The sequence below is a fragment of the Mus caroli genome, chromosome 10 (assembly GCF_900094665.2).
Source record: "Mus caroli chromosome 10, CAROLI_EIJ_v1.1, whole genome shotgun sequence".
NCBI lineage: Eukaryota > Metazoa > Chordata > Mammalia > Rodentia > Muridae > Mus > Mus caroli.
In genome coordinates, this window is record NC_034579.1 from 121,122,743 (window position 1) to 121,136,029 (window position 13,287).

Sequence of the window (13,287 nt, forward strand, 5' to 3'; positions counted from 1 at the left end):
TGCTCTGCTCAGGTACTAACTCCCCGTGTGCTCAGTATGCAGCATGGTAGAGTTGACATGTGCTCTGCTCAGGTACTAACTCCCGTGTGCTCAGTATGCAGCACGGTAGAGTGCTCACCTGGCTTGCATAAAGCTCTGGGTTCAGTGTACACCAGATTGTGGTGATGCACATCTGTAATCCTAGAACTGAGGAGGCAGACGCAGAAGAATCATAAATTCAAGGACATCCTCAGCTGCATAACAAGTTTGAGGCTGACCTGGGCAACATAAGACCTTGAAGATAAAAGTTACTCTAATATGAGCACAAACAATCCTCTCCCTTACTTTGTTTTAAGAGAGGGTCTCTTTAAGTCAGTTTAGCCTTGAACTCATGGCAGTCTTCCTGCCTCAACTTCCTGAATGCTGGAATTTCAGGTCTGAGCTTAACTTCTTGAAGATTAGTGGCAGATCTAGTGGCACACAACTTTAATCCCAGCGTTCTGGAGTCCAAGGCAGGTGGATCTTGGTGATTTCTAGTTCAGCCAGGGCTACATAGTGAGATGTTATCTCAAATAAAATAAATTAAACAAACTTGCTGAAGCCTCTACTCAGCTTGTAAATGATAATTATATCCACAGTCAACAAGACATATGTGAAATTGCTGGTGTGATGTAGTAAGAACATTCTAACTGTTAGCAACTGTGACTTTTCAGTGCTGTGGTTTCAATTGTTGTCTCATTACCCTGGCCCCTTCTCTGCCTAAAGGAGTATTGGCTGCTCATTTGTTATTATTCATAACCAGTCTTTAAGGTCATATCTTGAGGCTTTCCTAACTCCCTGTCACCTTTGCCTTTGTCCCCTCACCCTCCCCACTCTACACACACACACACACACACACACAATTTTTTTCCTGAGACAGGGCCTCACCACATAGCCCCTGATGGCTCAGACTTGCCTCACTATGTACACTAGGCTAGCCTAGATGTGACATGTGTGTGGAGGTCTTGAGTCTCTCCTTCTCTGGGTAGTGAGGCTGGCACCCAGTCGCTTTCTTGGCACAATACTTAAAACTATTCTCTCATTCTTTGTTTGCATGACTTGTCTATTTCCTCTTTAGCATTAAAATTTTTTTTTACCATTCCATTGTTTTATATTTAAGATTGGGTTTACATAGACAGGTGGGTGTGGTTTTGGCTCCTGATCCTCTTGCCTCTGATAACCACTACTTGAATTCTAGAATTATCGGGATACATTGCTATGCCTGGTTAAACACCACCAACTGAGCTTCATCTCCACCGTGTGTGTGTGTGTGTGTGTGTGTGTGTGTGTGTGTGTGTGAGAGAGAGAGAGAGAGAGAGGGAGGAAGGAGGGTTTGATTCGTAGCACTGGCTGTCTTGTTCCTTATCATGTAGCTCAGGCCTCTCTTCAGCTCATGGTGGTCTTCTTGCCTCAGACTCTTCCATTTAGACTGCAGACTCCTGAAACGAAGGACATCTCACTACTCACATTGATAATCCTATAGTGTCTGGTTACTAGAACGTGTCAATATTTAATCCACTCATAATCTGACTTCTGATCACTGTACTTTCTTGATGCTTTATTCTTAGAAGATAAATAAGGGTTTCAAATTAGCAAAAATTATTTTCTTGTTTGTTTTTATTTTTGTTTTACGAGATAGGAGGATTTCTCTTTGTAACAGGCCATTCAGTCACTTTGTAGACCAGGCTGGCCTCAAATTCACAGGGATTCACTTAACACTGCCTTCCCACTGCTGAGATTAAAGGTGTGCACCACCAGTATAAAAAAAGCTATTTTAAAAATTTCCCCCATCCATAGTGTCTATGCAGTATTTAATAACTTACCTCCTTAAGATAGTATTTAATATACTGTAACACCGCCTGTAACTTTAAACTCTTGTTCTCCATGGCACAGTACTCCCGTGCTTGGAATATTTCCTGTCAGTGCTGCTGTTTTGTTTTCCTAGGGAGTAATAATGATGATCATCTCTCTAACCTGGATGCTCCGCCTGCCTCTGCCTCCCGAGTGCCACCACTGCCCGGCCCTTTTTACAATTATTTTAATTAATTTATTTTCTTATTTATTTATTGGGAGGGGGAAGACTTACCACGATGCATTTGTGGCAATAAGAGCTCAGCTTACAGGTATTGGCTCTCTCCCTCCACCTTATGAGAGCAAACAGATGGTCAGGTCCAACAAGCAGCTTTAGCCACCAGTCATCTCACTGGCTCTATGTTTTTGTTTTGTTTCTTTTTTAGAAATTGTACCCAGGGTCTGGAGAGAAGGCTCAGTGATTAAGAGCACGTACTTTTCCAGAGGACCCAGGTTCAATTCCCATCATTTATGTTAACTGACTCCCAACTGCCTGTAACTCTAGCTCCAGGGGGCTCCATCACCTCAGGCCTCTGCAGCACCTGCTCTCATGAGCGCATACCCACAAATGTGTATGTATGTGTGTGTATATATACACACACATACATACACACACACATATATATAATTAAAAGTGATAAACCGGGAGAGAGGGTTCATCGGTTAAGAGCACTTACTGCTCTTCAGAGGACCTGAGTTTGGTTTTCAGCTCCATATCAGACAGCTCGTAACAGTCTATAACTTGCCGGGCGTGGTGGCCCAGCACTCGGGAGGCAGAGGCAGGCGGATTTCTGAGTTCGAGGCCAGCCTGGTCTACAAAGTGAGTGCCAGGACAGCCAGGGCTACACANCTGAGTTCGAGGCCAGCCTGGTCTACAAAGTGAGTGCCAGGACAGCCAGGGCTACACAGAGAAACCCTGTCTCGAAAAAAACCAAAAAAAAAAAAAAAAAAAAAAAAATCTTTAGAGCAGCTGTCCTTACAAGCATTATTTGAAAGTCCTAATTCTCTGCCCTTGGTTTTCTTCTGCGGGTGGGAATGGCCAGACCTCTCCCTTCTTTTTGACTTCACCCTTGGATATCATGAAGGCCAGAGGCTGGAACCAAGATGGCATAGAATAGGTGATCCTTGGTCATCTCTACCTCTGAGGGCCTTCACACACTGTGGGCATTGAAGAGGCCTCTGTCTCCCTGCTTCTAACAAAATGGGCAGTTATATATAATATATAATACTATATATTATATATAAATATAAGAGCATAAAGACCACAGTAGGAGTTTTGTATGTACACCAAGTGCAGTTTCTAAGAGGCCAGGAAAGAGTACTATTTATGTGTGTGTGTTTCTTTTTTTTTTTTTTTTTGAGATAAGGCTTCTCTGTGCAGCCCTGGCTATCCAGGAACTCGCTCTGCAGACCAGGCTGGCCTGGAACTCAAGAGATCCAGCTGTCTCTGCTTCAGAGTGCCGGGACTCCACCCTGCTGTGGACTTTATTTATACTACTTAAAATTCACTCTTGAAGAATAAGGTATAGAAAATAAAGAGAGAGGGTCTGGAGAACGTTAGTGTTTCAGTGGTCAGAGGTGAGTAGGAGTAGAGAAGCCTAAGGTTAAGTCTGTGTGGGTGCCTTGAGGACTGTAGAATCCATGAGTCTATTTGTCCTCTTGCTCATATCCCAAACCTGAAATGCTTCCCTGTTTCTGTTCCTTCAACCATATCCACAATTCCATGTGTATAAAGCTGGGTTATCTTCCACCAATCTCAACTGATGCTGTGTCCGTCATAAAATGTTTATGAATCACCCGATCAAAAATAATTTCACTCAAACTAGGTGAAGAGACTCATTCCCACCACTTGAGAGGCATGCACTGAGTTCAAAGACCCTGTGTTATAAAACAAAAACTAAAATAAAAGTAATTTTCATTCTCCAAGCCATTTAGGTTTAAATGTGAAGTCATACCTTTTTTTTTTTTAATCTACATTATACCACAAGTTAATGGGAATTCTTAGGGAGAAAAATTGCTTACAGTCTGGCAAGATGGTTCACCAGGTAAAAGCAGGTAAAGCTGTGCAAGCCTGAGGGCCTGAGTTAAATCTCTGGAGCCACATAAGGGGGAGGGGGAGAACTAACTCCACGCCGTCGGTTTTCTCCTGATGTGTGTGAGGAGAAAACACACACAATAATAAATGATACATTTTAAGAATTATTAATGCTCAGCTACAGAGAGTTTGATGCTAGCCAGAGCAGCCCTGTCTAGAAATAACTGTAATTTTTGGTTTGTTTGTTGAGAGGGTTTCTCCATGTAGCTCTGGCTAGCCTGGAACGTGCTCTGTAGACCAAGCTGGTCTGGAACTCAGAGCTCCCCCTGCCTCTTCCTCTCTCTTAAGTACTAGGATTAAAGATATGCACTATCACTGCCTGGCACAACATAACATTTTATTTATTTATTTATTTATTTATTTATTTATTTTTGGTTTTTCAAGACAGGGTTTCTCTGTATAGCCCTGGCTGTCCTGTTTGTAGACCAGGCTGGCCTCGAACTCAGAAATCCGCCTGCCTCTGCCTCCCGAGTGCTGGGATTAAAGGCGTGCGCCACCACGCCCGGCTACATTTTATATACTGTGTGTTTTCTAAACTTAAACACCACATATTTTGTTGAAATCATGGCACATAGTATAGGGCCTCTTTTGTTTGTGTTATGTGCTTGAGTACATGTATGTGCACTGTGTGTATGCAGGACCCCTGAAATTCTTTGAAAAAAAAATTAAGGGTGTATTGTATATTCAGTCATGTATCCATGTGTCTGTATGCTACATGTGTATGGGTACCCACTGAGACCAGAGGCATTGTATCCCTTGGAGCTGGGATTCCAACTCAGATCTCCCCTTTCCCTTTATCCCTCCCCCCGCCCCCCCAGATCCTTTAGAAAAGCAATAATACATTTTGATGGTATTCACCCCCTACTCCTACCCTTTAGCTCCTCCTAGATCCAGCCCTTCCCACTTTGATGTCTTTTTTTCTAATAACCTACTGAATCCAGTTTGTGCCGACTCTTCAAGACTGGGCAGTCCACTGGATTGACCCTCCAGTGGCTGTGCCTTAAAAAACAAAAATCAATCTCTCTTTCTCTCCCTTTCCCTCCAACAAGGTCTGTTGTCAGTTAGCAGTCAGAGGACAGCTGTGGGAGTTAGTGGTTCTCTCTGTGGAGACCAGCTCAGGTTGTATATCAAGTGTGTGTTGTGTGTTCACGGAGCCGCCTTTCCAGCCCCTGAAGGATTTGTTTAGATGCTTTTTAATTTTTAAGATTTTTTTTCTTATGTTTTGGGTGTTTTGTCAACATGTTTGTCTGTGTACCATTTGTATGCAGTGCATGTAGAGATCAAAAGAGGGTGTTGGATTCTCCCAGAGCAGGAGTTACAGACAACTGTTAGCTGAAACATAGTTGCAGGGAAGTGAACCCAGGTCTCTCAAAGAACAGTCAGTGCTCTCAGCAGCTGAGCCATTTCTCCAAATCCTTGTTTGAGATTTTTTTGTCATTTTTAAAAGATGTATTTTTCCATTCTTATAAAATTGAATATAAAGTTTGTTTAATTTAGCTTTCTATAAATAACATCTTAATTTAATTAATTTTTTTTAAATTTTTTTTTCTTATGCTAAAGTCCTAAGATTTGGATTAGCTAACCAGAGGTGAAGTACTTGGTCCCTCCTCACTCCTCCGATACTCAGTAAAATCCTACATATTATTGTTTGATGATTATCTAGCATGAGTGTCCTAGTTAGGGTTTCTATTGCTGTGATGAAACACCATGACCAAAGCAACTTGGCAGGAAAGGGTTTATTTGGCTTACACGTCCACATCACTCATGCCAGACTGATTTAAAATACTACTGGATGACAGATTTATTCATTGCCAAAGGTTCTAAAACAATCTTTTCAGTAAAGGACTCATGTCATAGACATTTCTTGATGCATACATGTGCCAGATGGTAAGGTCCTGGACTGGCATTCACAGCCTATATATCCTCTCTCCTGCACCAGCACACGCCTCAGCTCAGCCAGACTAACATCACTGCCTGCAGGCTTTTATTTAGCCAGATTTATTTTATGTGTTGTGAATGTTTTGTTTGCATGTATGTCCATGTACAGTGTTGTATGTGCCTGGTGCCTGTGGAGGTCAGAAAAGGGTGTCAGATCCTCTGGAACTAGAGTTAGAGATGGTTACAAGCCTCCATATGGGTGCTGGGTCTTCTGCAAGAGCAAGAACCGAGGCTCTCTTAACCTCTAGGCCATCTCTCCAGCCCCTCGCCCATCTATGTTCTTTGTTTCAGAGGGAACTTCTCCTTCAAATTCATCTTCCTCCCTTCTTCCCTTCCTTCCTTCCTTCCTTTCTTCCTAGTGTCCCTTGTAGCCCAGGCTGGATTTGAAATTGCTCTGTAACTGAAGCTCAGCCTTGAATTCCAGATCCCTCTACCTCACCTCTAGGTCCTCTGAACAAACAGCCAAAGCTTTTAACTGCTTCCTCTTTTCGGTTTCAGCCTGGCTCTTGTTATTCCTGTCATCACCTGTCTGACTCAGCTGAAGAACTGTTTTACTGCTGGGAGCATGGCTCAGTGGTGCAGTCCTGGCCTGCTATATACAAGTTCAGTCCCCAGTATTTCCTCCCCCCACAAAAAAGAAGGAAGGAACTCTTCATTCCCCGAGTTCTTATGCCCAATACCATATCTGTTTGCTTTTTACTATTTATCACCTCCAACTGCTGTATCATACATATCTTAACCATATTCTCTTTTAAAATTTTTTATTATGTTTTTGCTGGGTGATGGTGTTTTTAATTGCTGAGCCATCTCTCTGGTCCTCTAAAAATTAAAATTAAAAGAAAATTATTTTGAGTATATTTTATTTAGTGTATGTGTGTGCGCACATACCATGATGCATGGGTGGAAGCCAGAGTTGGGTCTCTGCTTTCACCATGTTGGTCCTGGGAATAAACTCAGGTCCCGTGGTACCTTTACCTACTGAGCCTTAAAGCTTTCTATGGGGCTGGGGATGTAGCTCATTTGTAGCATGCACAAGCACCCAGCACCATGTAAACCAACCCTGTATAGATAGACTGAATTGGTAGTATAAGTATGAGACCAGCCTGGGATACATTAGGCCTGTCTTTCTGTCTTTCTGTCTGTCTGTCTGTCTCTCTCTCTCTCTCTCACACACACACACACACACACACATACACACACAGAGTCTCTCTCTCTCTCTCTCACACACACACACTTTAAACTTTATTTGTATACAGTACTTTGATCTAAGTAGGAATAATTCTTGGGCCCATGACATGACTCAGTGGGTAAAGTGCTTGAGCAAACCTGAGACCCTGAGGTTAATCCCTGGGACCCATGTTAAGATGGAAAAAGAGCTGACTTCTGAATGTTGTCCTCTTGATGTCTATGTGGGAACCTTGGCATACACACCCCATATACACATAAATAAAAAACATGAACAAGTGTCCTTTGCATCCACGTGTTTCCATGCCTTTGTAATCCATTTTCCTAAAAGTTTTGTTTTTTTGAAGTCTGTTTGAATGAAACCTCTCCCTCAGTCTTCCTTGCTCTTCTCCGTGTACTTCTTGCCTTGGCCCCAACAGTCGGGTTTCTTTACTACTTTGATGTTCCCTTTGCCTTGTACTTTCTCAGAATGCCATCTCTCCCTGGTCTGTCTGCACGTGTTACTTAAAAACAGCAGCAGCAGCAGCAGCAGCTCCATGGGGCAAGGATAGTGTGCTAGTCGATAAATAACAGAAGAGGGAAGTTGCTATGAGAAATGCCTTAGCTAAGTGGGCTCTATCATCTTGGCAATTCAGATAGATCGGAGGTGGGAGATGAAAGTTCAGGCCTTCTTGGTCTGCAGAGTGAGCCTTACCTTTCATCAGGATGGATGGATGGGGGCTGAGGGAGCTGCGCATTTATAGACCCTCACCTTGGGAGAGGTTTGAGAACGAGAGACTAACTCCAGCTTAACTTCTGTCGTTACAGGCAAGTACATTGCCTCAACACAGAGACCCGACGGGACGTGGCGAAAGCAGCGGAGGGTCAAAGAAGGATACGTGCCCCAAGAGGAGGTCCCAGTGTGCGTGGTTAGGCTTAACAAGGGGTTTTTAATGGGTTCCTACACAAGTATAGCATATTATGCCGTGGAGTTCAGGGATGAATCGTCTGGGCCCGAAAGAAATGGAAGGAGGGACAACGGTCTCGGGAGAGGAAGGAGCTGGGCTTGAGGGGTGAGTGGGGGTCTCCCCAACTGGTCTGGTTCCTTTGACCTTTGTTCTCCAGGATCCATAGTCAGCAATCAGAGGGCCAGGGCCACGAATTCTAGAACTTTCCTATAGACCAGGGACTCTGAAGGGTAGAAAAAACAGGAATGTCATGGGAAGGTGTGAGGTGGGAGAAGTTAGGCTGAGGTGAGTCCCGGAAGCTTTAGCATCTTTGTTTCTTGCAGCTATGAAAACAAGTATGTGAAGTTTTTCAAGAGTAAACCAGAACTTCCCCCAGGGCTGAGCCCTGAGGCCACCACACCGGTCACCCCATCCAGACCTGAAGGTGGTGAAGCAGGCCTCTCCAAGACAGCCAAACGAAACCTGAAGCGGAAGGAGAAGAGGAGGCAGCAGCAGGAGAAAGACGCAGAGGCCTTGAGCAGGACTCTTGATAAGGTGTCTCTGGGAGACACAGCCCAGACGCCTAGTGCTCTCCACGGCCCCCAGGCCACGCCTCTAGCTGCCTCTGATCCATCCGACTCTGCTGCCACCACAGAGAAAGCCAAGAAGATCAAGAACCTGAGGAAGAAGCTTCGGCAGGTGGAGGAGCTGCAGCAACGCATCCAGGCCGGGGAGGTCAGCCAGCCCAGCAGAGAACAGCTGGAGAAGCTGGCTCGACGGAGGGTTCTGGAGGAGGAGCTGGAGGACTTAGAGTTGGGCCTGTGAGGCTCCAGGAGTAGGGGAGTGGACTGCAGAACAAACCATGGGGTGCTCTGGGGTCCAGGGAGTGTGGGCCGCAGCAGTCAGGAGGGGTACCCCCATACTGACTCACCTCCACCTCCTGTGGCCCGACTCCGTCCTCCAGAGCCTAGGCTCTCCTTCATCCCTTCCACTTCTTCTCAGCTCCTGTTTTTGGACTTTCCCCTTCCATCCCAGTGTTCACAATCTGAGTGCCGACCTGAGGTACCTCTGCTGCTGATCTGGGTGTCTTGTTGAAAAGGAAACCGGGGGGGTGGGAGTCTGTTAGCGATCTGAGGCTGAGGGTATAGCAGTACCCATGTTTTGGAGTCTTAGTTCCTGTTCACAGTGTTTATGAATTACTTCCCTGACCATCCCGCCCCCCGCCCCCCCCCCGCCCCTTTTAATTTTTTTTTTTTTTTTTTTTAAAGAAAAGAATAAATTGAAGTAGATGACATGTGGCCTGTTCTCGACTCTTGTCTTGTCAATGTGGTGAAAGACGACACTGAAGTTTTAATGGTGCTAGGGATTAAACCCAGGGACTTGCACATGGTAGCTCTTCTTCTACATCCCTAACCCTTAATATTTTAAAGTTATACTTGCAACTGTGGTAGGACTTTGGAGACAGAGACAGAATTGTCAGCATTCCAAGGCCAACCTGGTCTACAGGGTAAGACCATCTCAATAAAGTAATATATGGCAAATTCGACCTCAGTAAACACAAGTTAGCGCTGAAATCTAGTGAAATTTAGAACAAGGTTAATTTGACACTAATGTAGGTGTCATTGTGCCACACAGCAGTATATCTGCTGTACCTTCCTCATTGCTTCTGAAGATAACTGCTTGACGTCAGATGCTGGAGCAACTTTTGAAATTTCACCTTGGATGCTACCTAAGATGACATGTCAAGATCTATCCAGAAGATCTGCTGTCCATCTCTTGTCTTACCCATGCTGTGCCTTTGTCACAGACTACTGGGAACCGTGGTCAGCTCTCAGTAATTCAGAGGCCCTAGCTTCACTTAGAAGTCCCACCAAAATCAACCCCGTTAAATCCTTACCCCCTCCCAACCCCTTTAAAGCTTTCGGATCTTTGAGAATCCTTCCCTTACCATTACCCTCACCCTTAAACATTAGCTAAGCTACCCATTTCTTGTGTGTTCCATGTGTGTATGCCCATGTCAATGTCTGTGTGTGGTGATACCACACAAAATGTGGAGAAGACATTCACCTTGCTCTTCGAGGCAAAGACCCTCATTAGGTCTGGGCTCGCTGATTCTGCTAGGCTGGCTGACTTGTGAGCCTCAGGGATCCATCTGTCTTCCTCCCTAGACCAACTCCCCGAGGCCCCTACCCCTCCTAGGGGTAAACGACTGACTGAGCTGTCTTCCCTACGTATCATGGTTGTCCACATTGTCATATTTGCTTATTTCTCAGCCACCAACTTAGTTCCTCCAGCTCCTAAGCCAGTTGGTTAGTTTGAGACAGGATCTCTGTATAACCTTGGCTGGCTTGGAACTGGAATTCACTGTGTGGATCAGGTAATTGTCCTGCCTCTGCTTCCCCAGCGCTGGGCTTCCAGGTGTGGGGTACTGCATTCTTAAAGCCTAACAGTTAAATTCTCAAATATCCAACTGAAATAAGGCTTGAAAGCATGCATAGAAAAGAACACGGCTAATAATAAACACTTAGCCTGGGAACAGTTAGAGACCAACGCCTGGGTTTCTTTTTGTAGAAACCTGACAATTACTATATATGTAGTTTCCCATATGTTATGAGAAACAGACATGCATACAGGTTCCTGAAGGGTAGGGTGGGATTGAAGTTAGATGTCAGAGTGCTTACCTAGTATGGACAAAGTCTTGGGTGTAATTCCCAGAACCACATAAAACAGCAAGATAGCACAAGCCTGCAGTCCCAGCACGCTTGAGAGTAGAGGCAGGAGAATCTAAAGTTAAGGACAAAGGCACAGCATGGGTAAGACAAGGTCAGGGCAATGCCCGAGTCCTCACTGCTAATGTGAGACAAAATTTTGAGTAATAAAGCTCCCTCAGGCAACACCTACCCCAGGACTCCTGGGTGTCACGTGCTGGATACTTTTCTGTCAACTTGATATAAACTAAAGTCATGAGAGACCCTCAGGAAAATGCCTCCAAAAGACAGGACTGTTGGCAGGCCTGAAGGGCATTTCTTTATCTCTGGGCTAGTGGTCCTGGGTTCTATCAGAAAGCTGGCTGAACCAACTACAAGGAACAAGCCAAAAAGCAGCATCCCGCCATGGCCTCTGTGTCAGCCTCTGCCTACAGGTTCCTTCCCTGTTTGAGTTTTTATCCTAGCCTCCTTCAGTGAGAATCAGTGCTATAGAAGCATAAACCAAATAAACCCTTCCCTCCCCAACTTTCTTTTTTTGAAGGCAGGGTTTCTCTGTGTAGCCCTGGCTGTCCTGGAACTCAGTCTGCAGACCAGGCTGGCCTCGAACACAGAAATCTGCCTGCCTCTACCTCCCAAGTGCTGGGATTAAAGGCATGCGCCACCACTGCCCAGCCCAACTTTGTTTGGTGGTGTTTCATCTCAGTAATGGAAACCCTAAGACACCCCCGATAAGAATGAAAAATTAAGTAGCAAAGGCCATCCTCAGTTGCCTTGGATCCTGCCTCAAAATCAAACTTTTTGTTGTTGCGTTTTGGTTTTTTTTTCCAAGACAGGGTTTCTTTCTGTAGCCTTGGCTGCCTTGGAACCATCTTTGTAGACCAGGCTAGCCTCCAACTCACAGAGATCCACCAGCACCTCTCAAGTGCTTAAAGGCATATACCACTACCCGCTGGCCGACATGAATGATTTTTTTTAAGGATTTATTTTTATCCTTATATGTCTATGTGAATGAATGTCATCGGAACGCAGGTCAGGTGCCTGTGGATTCCAGAAGAGGGTGTAGGGTTCCTTGGAGTTGGAGTTACAGGTAGTTATGAGTTGTCTGCAGTGGGTCCTGGTAACTGAATTTAGGACCTCTGCAAGAACAGTATACTTTTAACCTCCGAGTCATTTATGTAGCCCTGATAAAAATCCTTTATTAAAGTCAGATAGAAGCTGCTGTGGTAGAACACACCTTTAATCCCAGTACTCAGGACTCTGAGGCAGACAGGTCTTTAGGAGTTTCAGACCAGCCAGGGCTGAAACTGTCTGAAAACCCTGTCTCAAAGGGGGAAAAAAAATTAAAAGTAACAGGCATAACTGCTGCTATGTGTTTCAGTTAATTTTCAATTGCCCTGACCAAGATACCATGACCAAGGGGACTTAGAGAAGAGTTTAGTTTGGGGTTTCAGAATGTTAAGAGTCTATGATCATCATGGAATGGGAGCATGGTAGCAGGCAGGCTGGCAAGGGCCTGATTAAAGGTTTGTGCCAGGCCCTCAGACTGGATCTTACTATGTCACCTAAACTGGCATCCTCCCTTAGTGTTGGGATTATAGGCATGTAATGGCAAGGATAGCATTTGAATAGCGTGACTAACACCGCATGAACACCGCATTTGCAGGCAGGTCTCAGTGTGACTAGTATGTGGCCAACTTGCTTTCAGTTTTGCAGGGTCTGTTTCTCTCCACAGAAGAACATTTGCATGTAAGGCAGGAGGCTTCAAAACATGGCCACGAGACTGGTGAATCTAGAGCCTACCATCCTGTAATATGCTACTTTAACATACTGGTTATTTTAAGTTGAAGAATTTAGCTGGTCTTTGCTACATTGTGGGGTCTTCTTCTTCCCCACCCTTTATTCTCCCCCCCCCCCTCCATTTCACCCCTATCACTAGATAGGAAATAAAGGATAGAGGGAGGCCGGACGTGGTGGCGCACACCTTTAATCCCAGCACTCGGGAGGCAGAGGCAGGCGGATTTCTTAGTTCGAGGCCAGCCTGGTCTACAGAGTGAGCTCTAGGACAGCCAGGGCTACACAGAGAAATCCTGTCTCAGAAAACCAAAAAAAAAAGTCTTGTTTCTTCTTTGAGTATGACTACTAACAAACCACAACCAACATCCCCGAACAACCAACAACCACCCACCCTGCCTCTCAGGGTCCCAGCATTTATATATATACCCTCCAAAAAGTTCCCAAAATTCCAAAGGTCACACAATCACAGAAACTATCAACAGCTGGCAAAACCATGCTTCTGCTAGAGCATGAGGCACATCATAATCAGCTGCCGTGACACATCCCCAAATCCCCACACGTCTTAGGGTTTCTATTAGCGCAACAAACCACTATGTTACCTGGCATCTCCAAAACTGCTGGGGTCCCTTGCTGCAACTGGGCTGCACTTCATCAGTAGCCTCTCATAGGTTCTTCCTGGTGCCAAGCCTCAGCTTCTCTACATGACCCTTTCAGCCCTGGGCCTCCAACTGCCACTGAGGCTGCATCTTCATCAATGACCTCTCCTGGCCTC

The 13,287-nt window shown here is 45.1% G+C and overlaps 1 protein-coding gene across 5 annotated transcripts in view; it reads left to right on the forward strand.

Annotated features, from left to right (window-relative positions):
* The window catches only part of Pym1 (PYM homolog 1, exon junction complex associated factor), a 22,419-nt gene extending 13,108 nt beyond the window's left edge, over positions 1 to 9,311 (forward strand). Inside the window, exons 2-3 of one of the 5 annotated variants that reach the window (XM_021175359.2) lie at positions 7,895 to 7,988; positions 8,358 to 9,240. In XM_021175359.2, coding sequence (XP_021031018.1) covers positions 7,895 to 7,988; positions 8,358 to 8,838 — 575 coding nt within the window. In that variant the 3' untranslated portion in view covers positions 8,839 to 9,240. Of the gene's footprint in view, positions 1 to 7,894; positions 8,140 to 8,357 lie in introns of all 5 variants that reach the window. The other 4 variants (XM_021175360.2, XM_021175357.2, XM_021175358.1 and 1 more) reach the window with 4 other exon arrangements.
* Positions 9,312 to 13,287: the final 3,976 nt, after the last annotated feature.